This window comes from Vespula vulgaris, chromosome 4 (assembly GCF_905475345.1).
Source record: "Vespula vulgaris chromosome 4, iyVesVulg1.1, whole genome shotgun sequence".
NCBI lineage: Eukaryota > Metazoa > Arthropoda > Insecta > Hymenoptera > Vespidae > Vespula > Vespula vulgaris.
This window is the reverse complement of record NC_066589.1, coordinates 4220684-4248450: the sequence shown is the minus strand read 5'-3', so window position 1 is coordinate 4248450 and position 27767 is coordinate 4220684. Positions and strand designations below refer to the sequence as shown.

The 27767-nt window shown below is 26.4% G+C and overlaps 5 protein-coding genes across 9 annotated transcripts; 3 read left to right on the top strand and 2 right to left on the bottom strand.

Annotated features, from left to right (window-relative positions):
• Window positions 1-187: 187 nt before the first annotated feature.
• Window positions 188-3778, top strand: LOC127063374 (eukaryotic translation initiation factor 4E-binding protein). Its single transcript, XM_050993100.1, has 3 exons — window positions 188-732; window positions 3083-3235; window positions 3337-3778. Exons 1-3 carry the CDS (start codon window positions 591-593, stop codon window positions 3384-3386), a joined length of 345 nt encoding a protein of 114 aa, XP_050849057.1. The 5' UTR covers window positions 188-590; the 3' UTR covers window positions 3387-3778.
• Window positions 3779-3829: 51 nt separating this feature from the next.
• LOC127063371 (stimulator of interferon genes protein homolog) lies at window positions 3830-5524 on the bottom strand. The gene has a single exon (XM_050993096.1). The coding sequence runs from the start codon at window positions 5046-5048 to the stop codon at window positions 4005-4007; it is 1044 nt and encodes a 347-aa protein (XP_050849053.1). The 5' UTR covers window positions 5049-5524; the 3' UTR covers window positions 3830-4004.
• Window positions 5525-5960: 436 nt separating this feature from the next.
• On the top strand, window positions 5961-15499 carry LOC127063369 (macoilin-1-like). Of its 3 annotated transcripts, none has more exons than XM_050993091.1 (12): window positions 5961-6202; window positions 7912-8053; window positions 8404-8530; window positions 8630-8759; window positions 8923-8989; window positions 9097-9298; window positions 9397-9652; window positions 9748-9993; window positions 10309-10467; window positions 10563-10841; window positions 11008-11201; window positions 11443-15499. In XM_050993091.1, exons 1-12 carry the CDS (start codon window positions 5961-5963, stop codon window positions 11703-11705), a joined length of 2307 nt encoding a protein of 768 aa, XP_050849048.1. In that variant the 3' UTR covers window positions 11706-15499. The 3 variants fall into 3 exon arrangements, with proteins under 3 accessions (XP_050849048.1, XP_050849047.1, XP_050849049.1); XM_050993090.1 differs by having other exon boundaries at window positions 10291-10467; XM_050993092.1 differs by having other exon boundaries at window positions 5982-6496; window positions 10291-10467.
• A 1620-nt stretch (window positions 15500-17119) lies between these two features.
• Window positions 17120-19329, bottom strand: LOC127063372 (m7GpppX diphosphatase). Of its 2 annotated transcripts, none has more exons than XM_050993097.1 (5): window positions 19180-19329; window positions 18674-19090; window positions 18387-18532; window positions 17862-18198; window positions 17120-17471 (listed from the first exon to the last, which is right to left on the bottom strand). In XM_050993097.1, exons 2-5 carry the CDS (start codon window positions 19029-19031, stop codon window positions 17293-17295), a joined length of 1020 nt encoding a protein of 339 aa, XP_050849054.1. In that variant the 5' UTR covers window positions 19032-19090; window positions 19180-19329; the 3' UTR covers window positions 17120-17292. The 2 variants fall into 2 exon arrangements, with proteins under 2 accessions (XP_050849054.1, XP_050849055.1); XM_050993098.1 differs by having other exon boundaries at window positions 18674-19103; window positions 19180-19313.
• Window positions 19330-20417: 1088 nt separating this feature from the next.
• Window positions 20418-27743, top strand: LOC127063370 (UTP--glucose-1-phosphate uridylyltransferase). Of its 2 annotated transcripts, none has more exons than XM_050993093.1 (10): window positions 20418-20584; window positions 25328-25564; window positions 25653-25835; window positions 25927-26132; window positions 26229-26304; window positions 26381-26527; window positions 26617-26755; window positions 26847-26984; window positions 27057-27223; window positions 27330-27743. In XM_050993093.1, the coding sequence occupies exons 1-10, from the start codon at window positions 20561-20563 to the stop codon at window positions 27540-27542; spliced, it is 1530 nt and encodes a 509-aa protein (XP_050849050.1). In that variant the 5' UTR covers window positions 20418-20560; the 3' UTR covers window positions 27543-27743. The 2 variants fall into 2 exon arrangements, with proteins under 2 accessions (XP_050849050.1, XP_050849052.1); XM_050993095.1 differs by lacking the exon at window positions 20418-20584 and adding an exon at window positions 23217-23602.
• The last annotated feature ends 24 nt before the right edge of the window (window positions 27744-27767 follow it).

Below are 27767 nucleotides of genomic sequence, written 5' to 3'. Positions count from 1 at the left end.
TACAGCGTGCATATTTCAATAAGAAACCGATAAATCGTATAAAATATAAACCATATTAAATGCTTTTTATACTATTCGATGATAAAATAAATCTAAAAATATTTAGAGAGAAAAGCATTAGCGATAAAAAAAGATGTATTAAGATGGCGGAATTACTATTTCCGTCGCAAAAAAAGCACGAAGGTATTAAATATTTGCTGTCTTAGTTTTTTTACTTTAAGGCAAAGAAAATAGTTATTATAAGAGGTGCTGTTTGAGTAGTTACTGTATTGTTCATTATCATTCGTAACAGCCATCGTCGTTCTTCCAATCGTGCTCTTGTAATCTTTAGGTTATGAAGAGCGCATGATACGCTGAACGAAACGTATACACGCGTAATATACGATCGCAAGAACATTAAAACGGTGATACGCGATAGTTATCGATAATCACGTTCTATAAAGAATCCTTAATCCACGTAGTATTGAAGTTACTTTTGCATATTGCGCAGCGAGTTTCTTATCACCACTAATAGTAGCGAATCTTCAAAGACATCGCCTTTGTTTTCTTGATAAAACGATTAAACAAAACAAAACAAAAAAAAAAAAACGATGTCAGCATCTCCGATCGCTAGACAAGCTACCCAAAGTCAAAATATACCCTCGAAAAGGATCGTTATTGACGATCCTAAGCAATTACCAGCAGATTACTCTTCCACTCCAGGGGGTACGCTTTATTCAACAACTCCAGGAGGTAAAATCGTATTCCTTATTTTTATTTTGTTATTCTTTTATGAATTATTTTGCTTATTTATTTTATCGACAGATCAATCGATCTATCGATTATCACGTCCATAGTAACAATAAGAACGCGCCATTGCTTTTTCGAAACATACAAAAAGTTAAATTTCTATTTATTCAATAATAATCTTAAACTTGAAACAAGCACATTGAGTGAATATAAAAAGAGAAGCGAATATTTCAAGTATTATTGAACTAATTTAAAATTTTAATTTGATCCTTGAATAAATTAAAAATATTTTCGTTAAAACGAATTCCAGTGATTTTCACGCATTCTTGAATTATTTAAAAAATGATTTATTCATTTATTTATAAGAATCAAGAATTTTTAATTTTAAATGAGAAAAGCAAATCGAACGAACAGAACAAATTTCTGTTGTAGAGGACAATTCGATTTGTTTAATATCGAAACATGATAAAAATGAATTTTCGTCGTATACGTATTATTACCGATAAAATCATCTCTTCTTTATAATACTTAAATACGTATCACATCGACCTTTTTTACCTCGATTCCATAATTATATTATTTCTTGTCAAGTCGCCAAAATACGAAAAGTAAAATTTATATTCTTTTACGTAACTTTTAGTAAATTAATCATAAATAGAAATACAATAAATGAGAATAATAAAGATTTCGAGTGAGATACAACAAAATATAACGATTGGTTAGTGAAAATCGAGTTTTTTTTATTATTGATTGAATCATGAATAATGAATAATTTAAAAAATGACATGTGTGTGCATGTTAAATTAATCGGATAAACAGTGTATTGTAAATTTTTCATCAGGCGAATAATACTGCGATAATACGTGCTTTTAACAATTTTAGAGACTTCGACGATTGCTTGTAGAAACAATTTAAGGAAATGCTAAATAATCGATAAAAGGTAAATAAATGGCCTTTTTAATTAATTTGACGAAATAAAATTTTGCTTCGTTTACCAAATTGTAGATTATTTTAATTATTATTTTCAACAAGAAAAAGTGAATATTAGTTTAGTATATATTAGTTTGATAGTAGTTTATTTTAAGAAAATTTATTTGCTGATGAAGTGGAATCAGTTAATATTGAATCTTTTTCAAATTTAATCACAATAATATTAACAAAAAAGATACGAACAAGCCAGGTCATAAAGTTGCGTGTCATTTATCGATTACGTAACTTCATCTTCAGTTTATATGTATATACTTCTGTACAGTTTCTTAATATTTTTACAATCTCCAATATTTTTATATTCATTTTATATCGTTTTAATAGAAAATATTCAAGTATTAATTTTTGAGTAACATTTATTTTTCGAAACAGCATAATTAGTAAAATCTGAAAAAACAATTGCTTTTATTTTCAATGGATTCAAGAAAAGAATATCTAAATAAAGAAATTACATCAATTTTTTTTTATTCCTTTTTACTATTTATCATTACTTATTTCAAATTATTTATATTCATATCATCGATAAATCATGTCGAACAGTATCTCACTGTAATAAGTGCGCGTGTGTAAATATACGTATGTACGTATAAGTCAAGGACGCAAGAATTGCTTCGATGTACTTAACGCGCATATGCTTTGTTGCATGCTCGTTGGCACAAAAAATAACTGTGTAGCAACCGAAGTTTTATAATTTATGTATCGTAAAATTTAGCTTAATTTGTAGATGTCATAATTTTAACGCCGCATGTATTATTTAAACTTTCTCTCTTTTATTTATATCGAATTGATTAACATGTATTTATATGTAGTTTATCAATGAATTAGATTTCTTTTAAAATGAAATTTTTTGTTTATTCAATAACAAATATATAAGTATATAACAATACTTCTTACCATATGTGTATTTGTAAATATCTATAACTTCAACTTCAATTTATTGTATTTATTGTTTTCGTATATTTTGATGATAGCAATTTAAATTTTTAGTGGCAATAAAAAAATATTTTACTCAGTTTAATATTTCAAAGGCAAACGTCTTCATTGTTTTACAATTTTCAGAAGACAGGAATTAGTTGATCGTTACGCTGTTCAAATAGGCTAATTTGGATAATTTCTTTAATTCTTCTATTTCTTTTACTCTTCTTATCAGCATGAAAATATACTTGTATAAATAGATGATATTGTATTGTATTGTAAATAGATGTATGCATTGTTGTCTAATTGAGAAATTAATATAAAATCTTTTTATTTTTCAAAATATTTAAAGCGATATTTGTGATATAAAATAGACTATTAAAAAAAATGTAATATTAAAATTTATGATCAATATTATTAAGGTTATAATGATAAAAATACTATTGTACAGGTACTCGTATCGTTTATGAACGTGCTTTTTTGATGAATTTACGAGACTCGCCAATATCACGTACTCCACCACGAAGTATACCATCCATACCTGTGGATCTTTTGAAGGTTACACCAGCTATTGTGACACCTGCCAAGATATCCGCTACTAAAGGTCAATTTACATCTAAGAAAACAATTCTAAAATACATTCATTCATATGTAAAAAAAAAATAATTATTTAAATGCATTAACATTGTAATATTAATATTTCAGACACATTGATGATTGAAGAATCTCCAGAACAATTTGAGATGGATATGTAAAATGGAAGAAATTGCAGTCAGATTTTGTGGTTCTAAATGTGTTCATCTTCTAGCCATCTATGGCTGTGCTTATGATAATATGCCTACTGGCATTAAAATTGTGTGATTGAATCTTTGGGTACACTATTAATAATTTTATTGTAAACATTTGTTGTAGATCATTGATCTAAATAGTATAATGTTTATTGATGAACTAATGAATATGAAAAGTATTGAATATATTGAATCAGTGACATATTTTTAAATATATGTATAAAGTTACAAAAAAAAAAAAAATTGTAACTGCAACTAATAACAGTAGCAACAATAATGCTCTATTTCAAAATTCTATATATATCATTTTGTATTTTGATTCTTAAGAACATTAATGAATAAATGATATTTTTCATAAATCTTACCAATTTTAAATTTATTATGGAATTTATTATATATGGATTCTTTAGGATTTCAAGTATTTTATTTAAACATACACATTATAACTTCATATCATAAATCATATTACAAATTTCAATATCTTACATGAGAGATAAATTCTATCTGTTTTAAAAATATGTATATTTTTATTTTTTATTTTTATCTGGATAACAGGATTTCATATAACGTTATATATAATTATTTTTAATCAGTATATGTGTATTTTAAAACTTTTAGTGTTGATATCCTTTCGAGAATAACTTCTGCAATATTTACCTTAGTCCCATCAGAATTGTAATCATTGTAATAAATCAATTCACATACATCTCTGCAATCTAGATCATTATATATCAATTCTTTTAATTTAAGATAAAATGTTTGTATTATCTGTTTACTGTATTTTTTATATATTGCAGATTCTGGATGAAAATGTTTTTGTACTTCAAAAAATGTTAGTAAAGGTGTTGCACCTTCAACTGCAACATATTCTGGTTTATTACGACTCTTGGGTCCATTAGGATAAATCTTATATATGTTGTTATGATAAGATCGATTTATGATTCCAGCTCTGTTTCTTACTTCTTGTTCTAATTCTTGTGTATTTTCCATCCATTCATATGAAAGACTTTTTAAATCTGGAGGTATATATGTTGAAAATGGTATTAGAATAAACAATTTTTTTACTGAAATAGTAACATTATGAATGTCTTCAAAATTTTCTAATTTTTCATATATGCCTTTAGTGTTTGTACCAGTGGATGGTAAAATAATTCTCAAATAACCATAATAATAACTATAAGCCATTCCACTTCCATAATCCAGTCCACTCATATTAATAACATTTATATCTAAATTTTTTTGAAATAAATCACGTATTTTAAACTGCATAATTACAAAACAATATAAACATATATATGCTATATTGTTGTATGTCCAAGTATAAGAAAATCCTTTAACAATTGTTTGTATAATAATAAAGATAGTACATGTCCCAATAGTAATTATATATTGAAGTGACAACTTTACCTCCTTCAATCTCAAATTTTTCTTTAACAATTGTATTATCAAATCACACAATATATGCATTATAATAAGTATTGATACAATGCAACATATATTGCATATCGTTAAAATGAGCCTATCTTCATACTGTGTCCCAATAGCTACTACAATAAATATAACTTCTATAATAAAATACAATATCACTTTCGAATTAATATAAAATGAAGAAAATAGATCTTCGTCCATCTTCTGTATATAAAGATTATATTATAACGAGATTTATTAAAATAGTAAAAAATCTTCGATGCAATAATAAATTTAAAATGCAACTACTACAATATATTGACGATGAAATTGTATCGTCCATTAAAATGGCCGACATAGAAAGAAAGATATCGCAAAACAAAGATACTATAGAACAATAATCTCTAATAATAAATAATAAAACCAGATATAAGTCTATATTTAAGATAATATCGTAAGGTAGTTTCGCTCTTAAACAAAAAAGTTTTATAATTTTTTGAGATAAACGCATTTTTTAAGATAGAGCCGTTTGTTTCATAGTATAACGATATATAGAAATGATAATTATCATATTATCACGTACGATCCTGTATGTACACATATACAAGAAAACAGCTGATACAATTTACTTGCGCGTGCAACTGTCTAATGAACAATAAAGAGAAAGAGAGAGAGAGAGAGAGAGAGGAAAGGAGAGATCAGTTAGAGGTGGGATAGAAAGGAGACAAGGAGAGGTACTTGCTGCAGGAGCGAGTAGTTACGAAAGGAAGAAGGAAAAGAAAAGGGAACGACTATACAGACATTTAGTTGCCAGGAGAGAGCGCCGTTGGTGTAAGTGGAAAGTGCCGATGGAGTCGTGGTACGGTCGGGAGACATCTACGATCGATAAAGGCTTCAACACGGAACCATTTGCGAAAGAAATCATAATTGAAAATTCGTCTCTCGTGCACTGACTTCGCGCGCATTTAGACAATATTGACACGTGCCGATATCGTCCGATCGATCGTTTTATCTTTTAAACGTTTTTGTTAGAAGCGATTAGTATCGGATACGGATTTTAAAACGCCATGTACCATAATGACCAATCAGCTGCTTGGTAAACCATCGTGAGACCTCGAATCTGTCCACAGACGAATGACAACAAAAGAGACTGATAGAAGTCGCGCGCGCGAGAGAAAGAGAGAGAGAAAGACAGAGTGCGTTTTTTCACGACTTCCCGGAGGATTTCTGGTTTTTTCCGTTCTGTTACACGCCGCGAATAACGTCGCCTTGGTAGTGGTGAAAGTGTCGAAGAATATGAAGAGAAGAAATGTCGAGTGCGGTAAGCTTCGGAGGCCCTTGAAACGTAACAAGCTCACCGAGGGGATTTACGGAAGGTAAATTTTCGCCGCCATATGCGTCTACATTGGAATGGCCGTTCTTAAAAATAACCAAAAATCTGATCACCATATCTGTGAGAGAACGTATGCAAACTTCTCGTCCTAAAACTACTGCTAAATATTTTATCGGTGAAATGCGTTTATCCATCAACCCTGCTGGACGGTGATTCTGGATTTGCGCTCGCTTTGGGAACCTTCTGTGTTACACGGCTTATCATTTAACAAAACTTCAACCATGTGTTCTTGTTTTTCCAGTATAAAACGATTTTAAAGTGTAGTGCTACTTCTTAGGTATTACTGTATGATATATTTTTTGAAATCATATATACGTAAAATATAGAAGTTTCACGCAACAAGCTTAATGAATGTTTTTAATGCAAGAATTTTCTGTAAAAGACTAGTTGTTATTTGTCATTTCATATATTGCTGTAGTTTTATCATATTATGTAATTGGTTTATTACTACATGACATAAGAACAAGATCTACATGACATGAATCTATTGTATTGTTTATATTATATACCGTATTATTCTCCTCTATTTATTACTAGAATTACCAAATATCTATGATATAATATAGTTTTTATAATATTATGTGTAGTACACATATACAAAAGTTTATAAAGAGTTCATAAAGATTTATTTTTTCATGTAAACTTATCATTTTCCTTTGCTGTACATATAAACATATTTTATTTGTTAGAGTTTAGTATATCTATTTATATTATCAAATATTCAGTATTAACAATATTATGCAATTATTAAGTATATAATGTGTACTATAGATTATAAATTATTTGAAAAAAAATATAAATATAACAAATGATAATTTTAGATGACTATAGGTATTTAAGATCAAACTATATCTATTCGTTATAGAAAGATACATTACTGATGGATTTTTATTTAAAAGATGCATTCTATGAAATAATCATTCAGAATATATAGTTGCTAATCATTGTTTATATTATCCATGAAATGTACGATATAAACCAAACATAATATGTTTGGTTTAAGTGTGCAATAATATATGTGATTATTTTTTTGAATATCAAAGATGTAATAAAATTTTTATACCAAAATTGTTTAGATGTTTTTATAGTCATTGTTTTAATATCATTTTGATTTGTTCAAATAGAACAATGTATTTATATTATTCTATCATAATATCATAATAAGATGAATTTAACAAGGTGTGGAATATGTACTTTTTTAATTTTTTTTTCTTTTTTTCAAAATTTTGCAAGGAAAATAACACATATATAAGAAACGTATATAAACTTCAATAAATAAATTTGTTTTGAAAACTATAATGATATATATTGTGAATAAAAGGAAATTATAAATAAAAGAATCTTATGATTCTAACAAGATGTGTGGTTTTTGTAAATGTACTATACTTTTTAAATATTTCATAAAAAAATTGTGATGTACTATCAAACAAACATAATATAAATATATTGTTCACATTAAAAAATAAAAATGACATTAAAATCTTGACAAATAATGACTATAAAATGTTCAAATATATCATTATATTTCCTTTTTTAGACCAAATAACTTTTATATACAAAATATTATTGTATCTTTGATTACCAAAAAATTATACACATGTATATGTTTAGTAACATGCTATATACTAATATATATGTAATATTAGTATGATATTATAGCTCTATGTTCATAATGTATGATTTTTATTTCAGTACTTTGCTTTATCTGAAGTTCCTTCTACTATGGGCCATGGTGATTTTAGCAGATTTCATTTTAGAATTCCGCTTTGAATTTTTATGGCCTTTTTGGCTTCTCCTCCGAAGTGTTTACGATTCTTTTAAATACCAAGGCTTGGTAAGTATCCATATAATAATATATAATAATTATATTATTATTATTATTATTATTATTATTATTATTATTATTATTATTATTATTATTATTATTATTATTATTATTATTATTATTATTATTATTATTATTATTATTATTATTATTATTATTATTATTATATAAAGTTGAAGATATTCTATAGTTCTTATCCTTTTATCTGATATTATTATAAGTAATTATTATTATTATTATATATGCATAACATATATTAAAATGTACATATTTATATAATAATGTAAGTTGTTTATTAAATGAATAGAAAAAACATGGAATATATATTATCTAAATTATATTTCATTTTTTACTTTCAGGCCTTCTCTGTGTTTTTTATTTGTATTGCACTTACATCAGATATGATTTGCTTTTTTTTCATCCCTGTGCATTGGCTGTTTTTTGCTGCCAGCACTTATGTTTGGGTGCAGTATGTTTGGCACACAGGTATGTATAATATATATATATATATCACAAAAATTATGTATATTACAAAAACTATTATTAATGTCACGAAAAACTAATATAGAAAAATTTACTTAATAGATAAAGGAGTGTGTTTACCAACTGTGATGCTGTGGCTATTATTTCTGTATATAGAAGCAGCAGTTCGGTTAAGAGATTTGCGGCATATGCCATTTCATTTGGATCTCTGTCGGCCATTTGCAGCACATTGGTAAGTCCTTCTTATTTATTATATACAATATTCAAATAAAATTATTGTTTTTATTGCAACTATGTATATTATATTGTACCTGTTTTATAAATTATTATAATAATAATTTGTGATAATAATCAATGAGATATATCTTTTATTATGAATTTTTATCTTTTTTCAGCATTGGCTATCCTGTAGTTACATTAGGTTTTGGTTTTAAGAGTTATGTTGGTTATAGAATGAGACAGGTTAGTTGCATATACAATCGTTTTGTTTAAATCAATGAGATAAAATATCTTCATCATATTACATTTCATCTATAATTGTCAGTTATCCTTCAATTGCTTTTTATTAGAGAAAACAAAAAGATGTTGCAAAGGAAAATGAGTTCTACCTGCAGTTGTTACAGCAGGCTCTTCCTGTAGAACAGCAGACAGCAAGTCTGCAGCAAATTCAGTCACAAGTACAGCATGTTAATGCATCATTAGAGCAACATACAAGAGCACAATCACAAAGATTAAATTCACAATATAATCCAAGTCCTGAAAAAAGCAAAGGTAATTTATTTTCAAAGTGTAATCTTATACATAAAGGTATATTTAATGTAATAATATATTTATTTACATATACGTAATTGTATATTTGATGTTTTCAGGAAACAATACTTGTGTTGAAGCAAATGTACAAAATGGTGGATTGCAAAATGGTACACAGTTTATGTTACAGACACAAAGTACCACTATGAAAAGTAATCATAGAAAATCTTTAGACAAAGGTGAGAAACAAGAAGACCAACACAATAAACATACCATAACAAATGTATCACAGTCTGATAAAAGTGATAAGAGATTTATACACATAAATGGATCTACAATATCCCACAATGATGTGCAGTTTATTGAAAGAGTCGGGTAAGAAATTTATTATAAATGCTTACATTTGTGCTATAAACAGATTTAAACGTCTGCTTAGAAACAAACCAAAAAAGGAATGTTTTATAATGCAGATCAGTGAATGATTTTGATGTAAATGAAATTGACAAAGACAAGACAGTTAAAGGTGGAGCTTATGGTCACACGAATGTAAGATCACAGTCTAATGGATCGGTAACAGGAAAGTGGAATAATGTAAAAGAAAACCGAGATGCATCTTCGACTGTTAATGTTCAACGTGAACGTAATACTCGTAAAATCAAAAGTGCCACTGATACAACAACTGAGCAACAGAAGCAACAGGATGAATATTGCCAGAGGTATCATTTACTTCTTTTATTTAAATTATATCATATATTTATCACTAATTTCATGTTTTATTACGTTAAATTTGGTTTTTTGTTATTGTAAAATAATTATAATAATATGAAGATATATATATATATATATTTCAAGTGGTATCTGTAACATATATTTTATTTCTTGTGCCTATAATATTTGTCATAATTATGAAGAAGTTCCGATATTTCCATACATGTCTCTATGCGCTTTATTATCATTATTTTGTCGCATTATACTGCCTGTTTCTTAGGCATAATTTAATGTCGTTCAAATAGGTTACTGGTGTGTCGCAGGCTCGAGGCAGATATTAAACGCCTGAAGTCAGATTTACAATCAAGTCGACAAGTGGAGCAAGAGCTACGATCACAAATTAATACCCTGATAAACGGAGAACGCCAGGCAAAAGGAGATATTCAACAACTTCAACATGATAATGATCAATTACAAAGCAAGTGAGTACTCTCAATTTATATGATTTTAACTATATATCTCATATTTTCTTTGGGATGTTACTGTCTATATATATTATTTGATACATAATTTGTAGATTGCATGGATTGGTAACAGCTCGACAACTAGATAAACAAACAATGTCGTCACTAGAAAAGCGGATTGCAGAAGAACGAAAACAACGCACTGCTTGTGAGGCATCCTTAGTTTCAGAAAGACGGGCGAGGAGAGCTGCAGAGGAGGCACGTTCTGCAATTCCACCACCTCCACCTCCACTCGTTAGACAAGAATGTACAGATGCATGTAAGAATAAAAGAGTGCAAATGGAACAAGATCTTAAAAATCTTCGGCGAGAAGTTAAAACAAAAGAAGAACGGTATGAATAAAAATAAAGTATTTCAGAAACAATGTATTATTAATTATACTTAGTTATATACAATATGATAGAATAATAATGATCAAAATATCAATATTTTATATTACTGTATAATTGGTATATTTTATTCTTATGTTACTAATTATTATTATTTCAAATGATCCAGATGTAATGCACTAGAAAAAGATGCAAATCGTTGTAAAGAAAATCAAAGAGAGTCTGAGATTTTACTTGGAGCACTGAACGAATTACAAGAAAAAACTAGACATTTGGAAAACAGTTTGAGTGCAGAAACACGAATAAAACTAGATTTGTTTTCAGCACTTGGAGAAGCAAAACGTCAGTTAGAAATCAGAGAAAGTAAGCATCTATCAGTTTAATTTTATTTATATAATCATTTTCATCAATTTTAATAATTATTAGGGAAAAGGCTTCTCTTTTCCGCTTTGTTTTTTGAAAGTAATTTTATAATACCGGTATAAATGATTATCTTTAAAAAGGAATAACATTACCTTTGAAATTTCTTTTTCCTTAACTAAAATCAATGATAAAAACTATATTATTCTTATATACAGTAAATTTCTTATATTTCTTTTAATAGGTTTAATAAGATCTCAAGAAAAAGAAATCGAAATGCTCAAAGCAAAGATCGCTCAGGACTTAGCTGTGATGCCACAAGATACATTTGGTTCTGCACCAACTTGTGCAACGTCCAAACTTCGGTTAAATAGTGAAGTACGAGTAACAGGAACAAAAATACGTACGAACGAAAGCAGTTGTCCAGGTTGTACTGTGTCAAATTTGGATCCAAATGCAACAGCATACACGCCTAAGAGCTCCTTGGTAGCATCTACTGAAGCTTAAAAACACAATTTTCTTGTTACATCAAAGCCTACCAATAGTAGGATAAAAGCATGTTTCTATTTTGTTTCTTCATGGAAAATATCTTTTTTTGTTGAGTTTTTCATATAATAGTAAATAATTATATATCAAATGTATTCAGAGTAATACAAAAAGTGACTGCAAAATTATGAGTACTCCATATTCTATAAACTTTTTTGTTAAACTTTTTGTAATGCAAATATTTGTATTTTTTTTTTGTAATAGTTCAGTTATAAAAGAATTTGTTAAATTTCGCAAGTAGATATTTTTTTTCATGCCTTCCATGAGAAGCTTCAGAAACATGTTTTATGTCATATTATCATCAAGAAAAATGTGGCGTTATTTACATTACTAATGATCATAGGGCATAACGGACACTGGATATATGAATGTTGAAAATCCAGTGATATCTTAACGTGTAACTCTTATGCTGTAGATTGATCTTGCAAATATCATGGCTTGAATTGTTTATTAATTATTATTGAAATATATATATATATATTAATTATTATTGAAATGTTTATACATAATATATTAAATCGTGATATGGAAAGATAGAATTAAAACTAACATTTCAAGGATCTTTATTTATTATAAAAATTTACATCAACGCTTATTGACAAGTTTTTATTTAAATTTTTTTTCTGATAAATTAACTCTCAAATAAAGATGATTTTTCATCGATGTTGAAACTAAATTTTATTATAAGATTATGAAAGTTGATATTAAATATTCATAGGAAATTAAATTAATAAATTTTTATAGGTTTAATACAGATTTAAAATGTATACTGTAAATGTATATTGAATATACTGTAAAAAGATATTTCTTAAGATAATTTAAATTTTTAAATCTTTATTGGAATGTAACAGTTACAAGTTTGGTGTCTGCAAGCAATCTTTCTACAACATATGCCTATGACGACTTGTTGGTGACATAAATTCATATGCAAGTCGTATTCCGAAGCTAGTCCACTATACAAACTGTATTTAATGTCATCGGCGAATGAAGCCATTTTAAGTTATGTGATCATCATTTGAAGAGTACCCATTAACATGCAAGAAGAAAGGTTTATTATGTATCATCAAAGTAAACGACAAGAGGCATCAAATTCACTTTAGGCAACCTTGTCTGTTTCGATACTCATTTTTGTAAGTTTTATGTAATTTTTCAATATCTTTATTTTTAGTTAAATTTTTTACGTATTGGCTTTCAAACGGTACAAAGTAGGTGTATTTTGTAATAGGTCAACAAAAGGTATAAAAATTATATTGTAATAAAAGTAGACACTTATAAACATTTTAAATTAAGATTAAATAATGATTTATCATCTAACAAAAAAATGAAATTGCTCTCTGCTAATCTTCGTACATTTTGTGAGCTATTAAGACGTTGTTTATGTAATGCCAATTTAAATTAGAATTTGTATATGAATTTATTACGTGCAAAAAAGTAGATAAGTGATTGGAGTTAATCTGACATAGTTATTTTTTTATATCTTCTTTTAGTTTTTTTCATATCACTCAGCAATAATGACCCAATTATCGAGACTGTCTTAAGAATTGTCTTAAGGATCAAAATAACAGATAAATAATTCTTTGATATTGTTCAATGTAGTTTTGAGGTAAACAAGCAAAATCTTTTATATTTCCTCACAAATATTTCAAGTTATTGAATTAGATGTAAAGGTAGATGGTACATAATGTTAATGTGATATATGTTATTTTTTGCGCAATTATTATGTTACACTAGTGTGTGATTCATCAACAATGTTAAAGGAATATACTAATTTATTCCTATTTTTTTTTCTTTTGTAAAATGGTGCTTCAAAAAATTATATTATATCCTTATTATTAGATTTTACATTTTTGGTTTCCACTAGTGCATGATATAATTTATTAGAAAATATTTATATTCTAGAGAATTATAAATGTGATGGCATTACGTATGTGATAATATCAGTAGTTATAAATTTCATTTCATTCAATATTTCCTACCCGCGAGAAAGCCAGTACCTATATTGTTATTTAAACAAATCAAATCATTAAACATCATGAGACCATTTTTCCATAATTGTATATACGAACCACTGTCATGGCAATGAACTCGTTAACACTTGTGTAGTGGATCATGACCAACTAGTCAGACAAAAGATATTTTACAAGCACAAATATTACAAATACCTAATATTTGTTAAAGTTTGTCTCATGCAAAAAAGTAACATAAGCCATTAATTCTTTTCTGTTGTACTTTATTCATTATATATTTGAATAATAAGTTACCAGTGGTCTTTATTTCCTGGACGATCCACTTAATGGATTATGAAACAAATTTCATATTAATGCACAATCTGTAATAAAGTTTCAATTTTTTGGAACTAATTTTTTGAATTTTTTGATCTTACGTTTTCTAAAGATTGTATAAACGCTTTCCAAAGTTTAATGGTTTGTAATAATATTTTTACATTCTGATATTATTGCAACAGCTATTATGAAAGTATATAGACCTGAACCCAATGTGATTAAAAAAGAAATTACATTTTACTTTTTTTTATTATACGTTCTATTGTTTTTGTTTTCTAGTAGAATATGTCGAGTGTTAAAGAAATTACACCTACCTTGCTCTTATGAACTATTACAGACTTCCATCTTCACATTTATGTGTAAATACGTAATTGGATAATGTGATGAAAAAAATGTATATAATTAATTGATAAAGGAAGTTCTGGTATATTTAGAGCAAATTATTGAAGTTATAGGGCATTTGCGTGTCTTGGTCAAATTGTTATACAAGGTTGTAAGTTTAACTTATTATGGCAATGAAATCTTTTTTCTTCTTTTTCTCTCCTACTATGCGTGCAAATAAGTTATAAATTGATATATACATATCTAATGTTATAATTATATAATGGAATGGATATTTATTTTTTAGATGAATTACAATTTCATATGCAATGTACCTGATAAAGGGTGTACTGCAATATCTTTGGTTAATATATTTATCCTTCATTTCATTTTGACTGAAGGTTGGCACAGAATCATTATTTGTACTATTTATATGAGCAATATCCTTAATATTGAATTGTTGTGATATATGTATATGCTTATATGTACATGCAAAAGAAAGACAAATTTTAAAGTATGTTGTACACATCATTTTTTGTGCATATACGCATGTTAGCATAAGTAATATGATAATATTTCTACTTATCATTAAAAAACAAATAATTAACTAATTAGTTAATTAATGAGGATAGTAGGGCTAATTTTTGTATTTGACTGATATATGGATTTCATATACTATGAAATAATTAGAAGCATAAGTACTTAACATTATCTTCTGCAGTTTAATATTCTGTTCTTCTTTGAAGATGAAAGAACCAGATGAGCACAAATTTAGATATCTGTATTTACGTCTCTTCCCGAGTATTATGTATATCTTGCAAAATTGTAAAGCCATATGATACAATATTTCGTTAATAAGGACAATAAAGTGCTTCTGTTCTATAAGACTTTCAAGAAATTTTATTGAAGTTCAAGATTATCATGAAAAATAATTACTTTATAAAACTAATATTTTAAATGCTTCCAATATTTCACACTATGTACTTATTCATACTTTTATTTAGCATTAAGTTAGCGTGAACATAAGCACTATGTATTTGGTACAAAACAATTATTGATCTCACGATATAATTAGCATGCACGCAAATGCCCTTTACAAAGAATTTGACGTCAATGTATTTATTAACATTTATTAAAAAATCTTATTAATAATTTTGGGTTGAAAATCATACAAATATGTTATATTTGACTTTGTTTTCATGGTGAAAATCAAATATGTACTTTTCCCATTTTTTAATATACAAAAATATCTGTTATTACTAAGAGTTTATATTTCCTTTTTTATCATTATCTTTTGAACTATCTTAGTCCATCTATTTTAAATGTACTTCCTGTAAATTAAACCTAATTCTTTTTAAATTTGGAATATATATCAATCAAGAAAAAAGAAGAGCATAAATCAAGTTACATAAATGTACAACTATAGATTCCAAAATGTTTCACGGAAATTAAGTATTTATTCATTTTGTTTAAGAGTTCTCTTTCTATAAAAATTACAAAGAACTTAAATTTATTGTAATTATATTAGTGTACTGTCAAAAATATGAAAAAAATGATAGACGTTTATTGAATCTTTAAATGTATTTTATTATTTTTAGGTGTAATATCTAACTACACTCGAAAATATTGTTTCATTAATGCTACATTTTAGAGTACCAATGCATACTGCAATTTCATAACGTTTCTGTATCTTGAAAATATTTGTAAAATGGTTGATATTAAATAGTGAAAAATCTTCATTGTGTACCATGTACCATTATCTGTTTAATAGGAATATTTATTGAAATAAAAATTATAACATGGTATCATACATGATTCATGCAGCATCAATGCTGGATTAATCTAAAGTATGTTTATCTCTTAAAGTAATATAATTTTTTTCGGGTACTAATAAGCCCAATATGCGTACGTACATGTAACTATGCAAAGTAAACATATGAAAAGTTTACATGTTACTCTCAAAACTGTTAAATCATATAGTCATACAAAATGACGAGCATTTATATCGAATATGAAGAGCCACTAATTTTATTATGTCATAAAAAAAAATTCTCTGAGAAATATAAAATTAACAAATATAAAACTATCTTTTATACATTAAATTTAATTATCCAAAATCAATGAATGAAATTTTCTAATTTTAATTATATTAATTCTTATCACATAATTTGTTTAATCTTGCCAAATATCATAAAAACTAAATTTTTCAGCATCATTTGTTTCGAAAGAAGATTATGATTTTATAATAATATTCAGTAAATATTGTTCATATCTTATTATTTGTTATAATTATAATAACTAAATTTATTTTTTTATTTTTCTATTGATTTAGATTATATCAACTACTAATGTAATAAAACATACAAATAATTAATTATAATTTTTCATATTTTTTAATGTTCTATTTTTTAAGTATGCTCTTCTTACTGCATTTCTATATAATATAGATAGGACTATTACTTTATATCATTTATGTAAGAATATTGTATAATACATCTCAATTTGAGTGCATTTTTCTGTGATAATTGGATTCCATATTAGTGAAAAATGAATAAGAAAAATTATTCAATGATATATTATTGAATTGTCCTTTATGTTGAAATATCAGATAACGAGAGATGTATAATATATGAAGCAAATATTGATAAATACAAAGCATACAATTTCTTTTTCACTTTTATGTAAAACTTGAAATATTTTAGAATAAATAAACTACAATTTATTAAACTAATAAACTACAATTTATAGTTTATACAATTTAGAGATGTAATGTTTCCATTAAATATCATTTATTTGCCTAATTACAATTTATTTTGTAATTACATTACAAATTATAAGGAAAGTAATTTTACATTTTTTAATAATCCATATATTTTATTTTTTGTTATAATACTATATATATATATAATGCTTGTCATAAAATAATTTTGTTTTACAGATCTTACTTATGTTTCTTCAGATTCAGATTTCTTTTTTCCCACAACTCCATGCTCCCGAAATTTAGTGCATAATGAATCTCCTTCAAATACCAAAAATGAGAGTATACATTTTGTATAGTAGTCTGGCATTAATTCTAGATTATTTATAACAGTGGATAAAAGATGTGCCCTGTCAACATGTATTCCTATTTCGAAAGAACACAAATAAATATCATATAATGCATAGATTTTTTTGATTTTCATACAATATAAGCAATAAATACAAAATTTATTAATTTTAAAGGACAACATTCAACTGAAATATTTTATTTATATGATCTAATTTTGGTACCTTGATTTTATACATACATATATACATACATACATACATATATATATATATATATATATATATATATACATATATATATACACATACATATATGTAAATTTAAATAGTAAACAAACATGATTATCTATTTTCTTATTTTTTAACTAATTTAAAAGTATAAATATTAATATTTTCTTATTGCCATTTTTATTTTTCATTATATATACAAAATATCAAAGAATGTATTAGGTGCTAATATATTTACCTGGAGTTTCAAACATGAGATAAGAAAAATGGACATGTAGATAATAATATGATGGTTGATAATGAAGATATATCCTAAGTTGAGACGCAGGTATATTGTACTTTTCAGATATACATGCTATTCCAGCATCACGTATATTTCTCAATAGCGGAAGATGAGATGCATTTAATTCTCTCATACATTTAACTTTCTGGAATGGAAGAGCTAAAAGTTTAAGTGTTTGTGGTTTTCCATCCCACTTCAAGTCTGGTACCATTACAAAACCTGTTTCTTTATTTGTATCCTCATATACAATTTTATCTTGTTCAGCTTTATGGGTCAAAATATTATCTATCCACTAAAATAAGTAAAGATAAAGAATATATAGTTAAATATAATACCTTCATTCATTATGTTTTATTCAATTTGATTATTAAAACGTTCCTTTTGCTTTCGATAATATCATTATATCTCTTTTATAAATACACTCACACATAGATATGAATATATATAATTGTTTTATTAATCAAATCAATATATATGTACCTCTAAAGAAAATTGTTGTGACGTAATGTGAGGTAAAGTAATTTTTTCATATAATTCATATGTCTCATTTACGATATGTAATTCTTTTTTTTTAAACTTCTCAATATGTTTTGGCGTAGCAGGATGTATTAACAATACATTTAAACCTTAAAGTACAACATACAATTAAAATATGACACTAATTTTTCTTTCTTTATTTTCTTATAATTTATACAAATCACTCAATTTCATGCATTTATTGGTGAATTTAGAAAATATTCTTAATAATGAAGTGTATATTCACTTACCATTATATTCTCTTATTGGAAAACATCTATAGTTTGCATAAATGTGGTTACTAAAAACTTTTTGAATAGTTGTGTCTTCGTTAAAGAATCCTTCTTTCAAAAAAAGTTCGTCTGTTGGAAAAGTTGTCTTTTCTAATGAAAGAATAGCGGGACTTTCGCTACCTTTAAAAGTACCTTCTATATAAATCTGTTTTCTTGTATTATTATTTTGTAATATCCTTTTCATTTCAAAAGTAGATAAATTTATTTCGGCTTCATGCAAGCTCTCGTCATTTTTATCGGTATTTTCGATTTCTATTTTAATTTTTTTCGCTGGAGGACACTCTGCCTCATCGGTATCCACGCAGTGATCCGCCATATTTACAAACCGCGTTCGATGTACTTTACGTGATATAAAAGTTGCTTTTACTTTACTACCTGTAATTTGAAACTGGTATGCCTTGTCAAATTTTTTCGTTTTGATATGAATAGTATTTTAGACAACACTCAAAATACATCACAATTACCTTTGGCGACTATTTTACTGATTATTACTTTTACACAGTAATCACAACATTAAGATAGTATAATTTTGCACTTTGATATCACTAGATAGTACAATAGTTTGCCTGCTTACGTACAAATCAACACGTCATGTATGCGGCCAATCATTTTCATAGCATAATTCTATATGCAAGAAAAGGCCAATCAGAAAAGAGACTAGTCAATATTTGATTCTATATTTCTTGATAGTATTTTAATGATTATTTTTATATTCATAAATTATCACAAGATATTCTTGCTTTTTTTTTTTAATGATATAATTACACACTAAAATATTTAATTACTTCTTAATAACATTATCGATTAAGTTATTCTTTGTTACAATAGAAATTTGTCTTAACTAAAATATTTAATAGAAATGTGTTTTTCTCGTAAATGTAATATTTCTAAGTAAAAAATATAATAAATGTTAATAATAAACAATAATAAGTAAACAATACTTTAAAACCTTTTAAACGACGTTTTAAAACAATTGTTTTTGAATGATTAATAATGATACTCTATTATAAGATTGGCATGTTTTTTACAATTCAACAAAGGATCAAAGCGATTATAAAAATAGAAAAAGATAAAGTATTAATAACAATCAATAGAAAATATCAAATCTAGTAATTTTTCCTATTGGAATGGTATTTTCAAAATCACTAATCAAAGCTTTCACCATACTAATTTATATTTTATATTTAATAACATATAATTCGAAAGAAAATCGTATATTATTAAAATGTTAATAATTTAAAGTCATTGTAATATTTCATAAAGAACAAAGAACGTTAAGCCATTATTTTCATTGCAAGAACATTGAAACATAAATTATATGTTTTTATATTTTATTTGATATATTTCCATTGAAGAATTTAGTTTATATTAGTACGTTAAATCAAATAATTACATTTTCTTCGAGATATAAATAAGAATCATGCTTTGTGTCACGAAATTCGGGCTAAAATTTATTAATGATATTATAGTAACCACGTTTGAATCAAATTAGAAAAAGAAAGTGTACAGTGAATAAACATTTCCTTTTTTGAAAAATAGTTTTTCTTAAACAGAATATTACGCTTTATGCAAAGGTCACATTTATTTCTTTAAATAATCAATGTATTTATAATCTTATATACATATATATACACGTCATCATACATATATACATATATATATATGTATGATGTATATATACATATATACATACAAATAAAGATGTCATCTATACATCGTAGATATACAGTTCCAAAATTTTGGTGACACTGATTCAGATTCAGAAGAGAGGATATTGTTCGCTGACCTTGTCAAAGTATTGAAGAATAAAGTATTTTATGAAAGGTGTAAGAAATTAATTAAAAAATGCTACAAGTCGATGACAGAAAGGTAAGTCAGCATCACAATCTATACAATTATTTGACCTTGACTTGTGAGATAATTTTATATATTACTCAGACCACATTTATATACTTAAAGTGTCTTAAATTGAATGTCTTAACAATACTTTTTGATGTTTTTTCTTTTATAATACGATATTTGTTCAATTTGAAAACCGCACAAAATTTAGAGGTTATCTATTTAGGTTATTTTTTATGTAATTCTATTTCAAGTTATTGTATATAAAAAATCTACATTTTATATCCATACTATCTTATAACTTCAATCAAGGCAAATAAAATTATAATTGTACAAGTATATATATATATAGATACTTTTATTTTAGCTAAAAAAAATTCTTAATGTCACTTGCAAATTGACACTATAAATTAAGAACTTGCATCTGGCATTATAAATTAAGAATCATATCATCATCAAGAATAAATTATTACTTTAGTTATTGCTACATTAAGATTTATAGGTTATATAATATAGATAGATTATGTAAGAAATACTGTATAAATACAAGAAGATGATAAGCTCAAAAAGATACATTAGCTTAATCTTATTGTAGAAAAGTTGCAATTATATACCATAATAAATACTGCATATAATTAATCCTATATAATATATATGCATTGTTATTATGTACCTATGTTCTATATCAAGTTCATAAAATACAAGAACTTACATACGTACGCATACATATATATCAACGATAAGAAAATAACTATTATTATCATCTAAATTAATAGCAAGTATAAAAAAGAGAATGCAAAGAACAAAAACAAAGTTTAAATAATTCAAGTAATGTATATAAGATAAAATCTTTTTGTGATTTGAATTTATAAATAGTAAATTATTAGCGTATATACTAAATGTTTCTCTAATTCAAGTTATCTTCATTGCTTTTGATGATACTAAAAAAATATCAAAGAAGAAAAAAATTGTTGATCTAAAGAGAGCCATATTCTTAATATCACAATTTTTTCGAAATCATTACATTTGAGATTTCAGACTTACAATTTTTTTTTTCCCCAGATTGACATATTTTCTTTGTCACAGTATTATGATTTATAAAAAAATAAATTTAATTATATAAATTTGTTGACCTTCAGATGACCTTGAACAAGAAAGAATAACGAAAAAGAAAATAAATAAATAAATAAAAATAAAAAGTCTAGAATGGAATGCCTGAATTATAGACTATCTTCCAAATACATCAGTCTTTCTTCTTCAAAGTTATTTGAAGGTCATTAAATTCATATAGTTGAATTTGTCTTTTGAATACACATATATCTTTAACATCATTTCTTGTGTATATGTATTGCACATGCCTAAATACGTATATACGAAAATATTTCTTTTTTCTTAAACATTTTTTACGCGTTAATATTAAAAAAATTTGTTAGAATGAATTGCGACTATTCACGGAATGTTCTCACGCGATGAATAAATGGAAAATTTATCAGCTCGAGAAAGGAAACAAGTAATCATCAGAGGATTGATCAACGAAAAGAATGCTTATCATACAAACGTAAGCGTTCGTAATCGTAAACGTAAAAAAAATATATCATGACGTATTTCAGACATATAACGTATCGCGTTACTAAAAATTTTCCAAATTTAAAAGTAAAATTAAATGTTTACGAAAATAAATATACGAAGGAACGTCATTTCTGTTGTTCTTATCTTCTCTTTTTTACGAATAAAAATAATATATAATTTTTTTTTTCATTACATGCAGTTATGTAAATTAACTGACCTTCAAAATAGATAAGTATTTTAAATCTAACGATGTCAGTCGTTATGCCATGCATTAGTATTCGTCATCTGCGGTTTTCATCTTATACGATGATAGAATAATATAAAAAAGTATTTTTCTTCATAGAGATACGTATAATACTACGTTACACAGAGAGCTACATATAACTCTTTATAATTGATCTTTAATATTATCGTTCGAGAAGAGGAATATAATCTTTTTTTACGTATTCACGGTTATCTTGTATTTGTGTCGGTATTACACTCAGCAAAGTTAATTTTGAAAGAAATCAGTCTCATATTTAACGAGATATTTTTTTTAAATAGATAAAGATTCACTGCGTAATTAATAAGTTCTAGATAGCAGATAAGATCAAAATTATTTTATCGGAATTTGCTTAATATGATATTATGTATAAGCTTCGATTGGAATAACAAAATAAAATTTATGAAAAACATCAATGATATTGTACTTCGTTTTTTACTTATATTTTCTCTGTATACATAAATTTTCACTAGTTTAAGAATGTAAAAAAGCCATTTGTCGATAGCAATGTAGACAAACAGGTGTTCAAATAAAAAGTAACGACGCTGCAATAAGAATACTCGTGCAGTTTTAACATTACACAAAAAAAAAAAAAGAAAGAAAAGTAAAATACGACATATATGTTTCCAATAAAAAATCATAATAAGCAAAAAACGTGTTTATAATTAGAGAAAAAGATTATGAAATAATAAGAGGAAGGAGCGAGGAATCGACAGAGAATTCTAGTTTAATTTTTATAAGATAAGAGGATAGAGGAATCGTAAAAAATTAAGAAAAGATTCAAATGTTGTTTGCGATAACTACTGATATCGCGGTTCAAGATAACTTATGAAGAGGGTCAACTGATTGGCTATTGCTGTTTGGTCCATACATTTTCTTTTTATTTTCGTTCTCAACCGATCTCGACAGAACGTGCTGTTGTTCCTTACTCTTCTCCCTTCCGAAGACGACGTGATAAGCGGTTGATTGGTACTCTTTCAGTTAACGCAACAACGTGTTGTCGTGCAGTCATAAATTAGCTCGTTAGAAGTACGTTTTGTCACGTGTCACTATCGTCCGTTCCTTCACGCATTCGCGCCGTGCGGAATAGTCTCCTATTTGTATCGTCGTGTCGTCGTTGCGTCACTGCAGTTCGTGAAGGCATTGAAAAAAATAAAACTTTCTTTCGAATTGACGAGGAGAGCGTCAAAGAAGACGCGATGGAATACCTCTTACAAGTAAGTCTCAGGTTGAGACTACAAATTTTGCTCAAGTTCATGATCGTCGATATGTTTATGAAAAGTATATTATATTATACTTATTATAAATCTTACGATCGTATGTAATGACTTTTATCATAGATTTATTATCATAGAATCGACTATTTTTTTTTCGTTTTTATGTAAATATCCAAAGATGAGTATCATCATTTTTCCACGTGTTTCTTTCTTTGAAATATTACAAGTGAAAAAATATCAATCATTTTTTAAATGTATGCTTAATATTTTCTCATGTTTTTCTCTACTAAAATTGCGCGATAATTCGATTGCGCGTTTCTCTTTTCTCGCGGCATAATTTTTTATATTTTATTTTATTAGATTGTATTTTTTCTCCTTTCTAAGGACAGTGTTACGTACATGTTTTTTCAATTATTATATTTTTAGAGCATTGTTCGCATTATCGCACGTTATTGAGATTATATCTTGATAGAAAAAGGTCAATTGTTTTGTGTTCTGATTCAAATGGGTATTTAAAAAACGTGAATTGATTTACTTGCTTGATAATTCCATAACGTTGACTTAACACATGAACACACGAACAGTAAATAAGATACCGCATACAATTGTGATTGAAATAAATTTTTATATTATCTCTCGTTTTATTTCGGATTAATTGATCTATCTAACGATTTATCATATCGGTACAATAATTTTTGAAATAAAATCATGTGATACTCTTTAATCAAATAATTAATAAATATAATGAAATTATATTAATTTTGATATTATAAGGAAAATACTTCACCGACAAGAAATTTTTTATAATTTAAATCCATTAAAAATTTTATAAAAAATTAACAGTTAAATGAATTTACCTTGTCAGTGTTTGTATATAATTTTTATCACATATAATGAACTAGTAGCGTTAATATATAAAATATTTCTATTTTGTTGCGAGTATCGAAATCTTTACGATTACTAAATACGTTAATCGTTTGGTATTATATAATATAAATCGAAGAGATATACGAGAAAAATAATTATTGAATTTAAATATTTTATGCATAAACAAAATATGAAATATAATTTTATAATATTGTGTAATTTTTTCAAATCGGATTTTTGAATTATATACTCGTTTATAATTTAATTATAAAACATGTTATATTTTGAGATAATTGAACCAAGTTGTATATATAATTGTGTTATACTTGTATACAATTCTTTTTCTAATAAAAAGTAATCTATATGGATCGAATAAAACGATAAGTTATATTCGCACATCCACACAAACACACAGACACACACAAAATATATCTAAAATATAGTAAAGGTTTTTATGAATCAAGAAATAGTCGGAAGATAGGCATGCGAATATTTGAATGAAGAAACAAAATTATTTACTATGCTTATTTATAATGGCATAGTTACGTACGCTCTTAATTTTAATGACATGCTATTATAAACGAAATCTCTAATCGCAACGTACTAAGGATTTTATCGAATTTTAAGAATAATTATATTAATTATTATTATTTTTTTTTATATATATAAGCTTCTTACGAACAACTCTATAACATTCGTACCACGTTATTTTTGCAACGCATTTTTAAACGATCATCATGTGCGAGATTTCGTGTTTAAACATTCTGTACAATAAGGAAGCTGAAATATCCGATTACATGAAGACGATAGGTAATATTAATTTGATTTTTTTATGTCTTATGTAATTACGAAACATAGGCACGTGGTCATCAACGTAGTCCTTCAGATACACAGGCATTTCGTCAACGAACAAAAAGAGATGCCGAGAATGAGTTACAGCAGGAATTACAAAAATTGACGGCCACTGCTCCCGAAAATAGGAAAGAAGAATTTGGCAGGCTATTTGAAGGATTCGCGAATCTTTTTAAGCGATTTTTAGAAGAAGAAGGACCATCGTTAGAATGGGATCGTATTCAGAAATTGCCGGAAAATGCTGTACGATCATATTTTTTATTTAGAACATTTTTCTGATATTAAAAATATTTGATGTAATATTTTAATTTGAATGTTTGCTTATTTTTAGATACATAATTATAACAGCCTTTCTGATCCTAGCAATGAAGAAATCAAGGCTATGTTAAATAAATTGATAGTCGTTAAATTGAATGGTGGACTAGGTACAAGTATGGGATGTCATGGACCAAAATCAGTGATAGCAGTTCGCAATGGATTGACATTTCTTGATTTAACTGTTCAACAAATTGAGGTAGATATAATTATTTTTTAATAATAATTATAATTAATTGAACTTTTTTCAATAATAAATGTCTAATCTGAGATATTTTATATTTGAACAGTACTTAAATAGAACATATAATGCGAATGTACCTCTTGTTTTGATGAACTCCTTCAACACAGATGAGGATACCCAACGAATCATCAGAAAATATAAAGGAATAGATGTTGCTATTCATACTTTTAATCAAAGTTGCTACCCTCGCATTAATACAGAATCGTTTCTTCCTCTTGCAAAACATTGCAATGTAAATCAAGATATGGAAGCGTATGATTTTATTTATTTACATATTTAATATATATTATATATTTTGTATAACCTATCTCTTAATTATATTAAATACTAACGATATTTTATTTATAGTTGGTATCCCCCTGGTCATGGAGATTTCTATGAAAGCTTTAAAAATTCTGGTCTACTTAAAAAATTCATTAAGGAGGTATATTCGACTAAAATTTATTATATACATATTATTTTTAATTTGTATAATATTGATTACATTATTACTTGTGCAGGGTCGTGAATATTGCTTTATTTCCAATATTGATAATTTAGGTGCAACTGTAGATTTAAGAATTTTAAAGTTGCTGCTAGATAAAGGGCATAGCTCCTCTCCCGAATTTGTTATGGAAATAACAGATAAAACTAGAGCTGATGTTAAGGTAAGTTTTTTTCTGGAGTACAGTAATTAACTGTCTCTTTATTTTTTGTGATATACAGATTTCTCATTTTCATCAAATTTTTTTTATAGGGTGGAACACTTATACAATATGAAGATAAACTTCGACTTTTAGAAATAGCACAAGTTCCTAAAGATCATATAGATGATTTTAAATCCGTGAAAACATTTAAATTTTTTAATACTAACAATCTCTGGGTTAAACTTGATGGTATGTAATAATTCATACGATGAAATTACTAAATATCATTAATTCCATTTGATTTACATTTATGTTTGCAATACATTTTGTATGTTTGTAGCTATTGAAAGAGTGTTGGAAAATAGTTCACTCAATATGGAAATTATTGTTAATAACAAAACACAACCTAATGGTTTAAATATTATTCAACTTGAAACAGCTGTGGGTGCTGCAATGAAATCTTTCGAGGGAAGTATTGGTAAGTATAGAAAAAAATATAATGCTAATATATCTATAATTATTTATAATTATAATCTAATGCTCTTCATAGGTATAAATGTACCACGTAGCAGATTTTTACCTGTTAAGAAAACATCTGATTTAATGCTTGTCATGAGTAATCTTTATATACTCCGTAACGGATCTTTAGTAATGAGTCCACAACGAATGTTTCCCACGACACCTCTTATAAAATTGGGTGATAATCATTTTTCAAAGGTAAATTTATTTCATTCATTTTAAAATACTCTAGATAGATTATAAATTAATTTTTGATATTTATTAAAGAAACATAAGATGTAATGTTATTCTATTTATTGTATAGGTAAAAGAATTTCTTACCAGATTTCCAACAATACCAGATCTTTTGGAATTGGATCATCTAACAGTATCAGGTGATGTAACATTTGGTAAAGGTGTTGCCTTGAAAGGTACTGTCATCATTATTGCTAACCATGGAGAACGTATAGATCTTCCATCTGGAACTATCTTGGAGAATAAAATAGTATCTGGAAATTTACGTATATTAGATCATTAATGCACATTCACATCAATCTTGATAGGCTTGCACAAACTGCAGAAGCACACATAATTGTAAATGCTTTCATTATATTTTAGATGAATTTAACTAGTCAAATAAATTGTATATAGGGATATATCAAATGAGATTTGAAATTATAAAATCTAAATTGTATGTATGGCTGGCTGTAAAATATAGATGCAATGATGCAATGGTAAATTGTTTTTCAATTTTGTCATTAGC

Coding starts and splice junctions, on each gene's coding strand:
- LOC127063374 (XM_050993100.1), top strand. CDS start 591: ATGTCAGCATCTCCGATCGCTAGACAAGCTACCCAAAGTCAAAATATA. Junction 733..3,082: donor TTATTCAACAACTCCAGGAG/GTAAAATCGTAT, acceptor ACTATTGTACAG/GTACTCGTATCGTTTATGAA. Junction 3,236..3,336: donor CAAGATATCCGCTACTAAAG/GTCAATTTACAT, acceptor TTAATATTTCAG/ACACATTGATGATTGAAGAA.
- LOC127063371 (XM_050993096.1), bottom strand. CDS start 5,048: ATGGACGAAGATCTATTTTCTTCATTTTATATTAATTCGAAAGTGATA.
- LOC127063369 (XM_050993090.1), top strand. CDS start 5,961: ATGACAACAAAAGAGACTGATAGAAGTCGCGCGCGCGAGAGAAAGAGA. Junction 6,203..7,911: donor ACCGAGGGGATTTACGGAAG/GTAAATTTTCGC, acceptor TTTTTATTTCAG/TACTTTGCTTTATCTGAAGT. Junction 11,202..11,442: donor TCAGTTAGAAATCAGAGAAA/GTAAGCATCTAT, acceptor TTCTTTTAATAG/GTTTAATAAGATCTCAAGAA.
- LOC127063372 (XM_050993097.1), bottom strand. CDS start 19,031: ATGGCGGATCACTGCGTGGATACCGATGAGGCAGAGTGTCCTCCAGCG. Junction 18,533..18,673: donor TCCAATAAGAGAATATAATG/GTAAGTGAATAT, acceptor TTGTACTTTAAG/GTTTAAATGTATTGTTAATA. Junction 18,199..18,386: donor CACAACAATTTTCTTTAGAG/GTACATATATAT, acceptor TACTTATTTTAG/TGGATAGATAATATTTTGAC.
- LOC127063370 (XM_050993093.1), top strand. CDS start 20,561: ATGCTACAAGTCGATGACAGAAAG. Junction 25,565..25,652: donor AGAAATTGCCGGAAAATGCT/GTACGATCATAT, acceptor GCTTATTTTTAG/ATACATAATTATAACAGCCT. Junction 26,133..26,228: donor GTAAATCAAGATATGGAAGC/GTATGATTTTAT, acceptor TTTTATTTATAG/TTGGTATCCCCCTGGTCATG.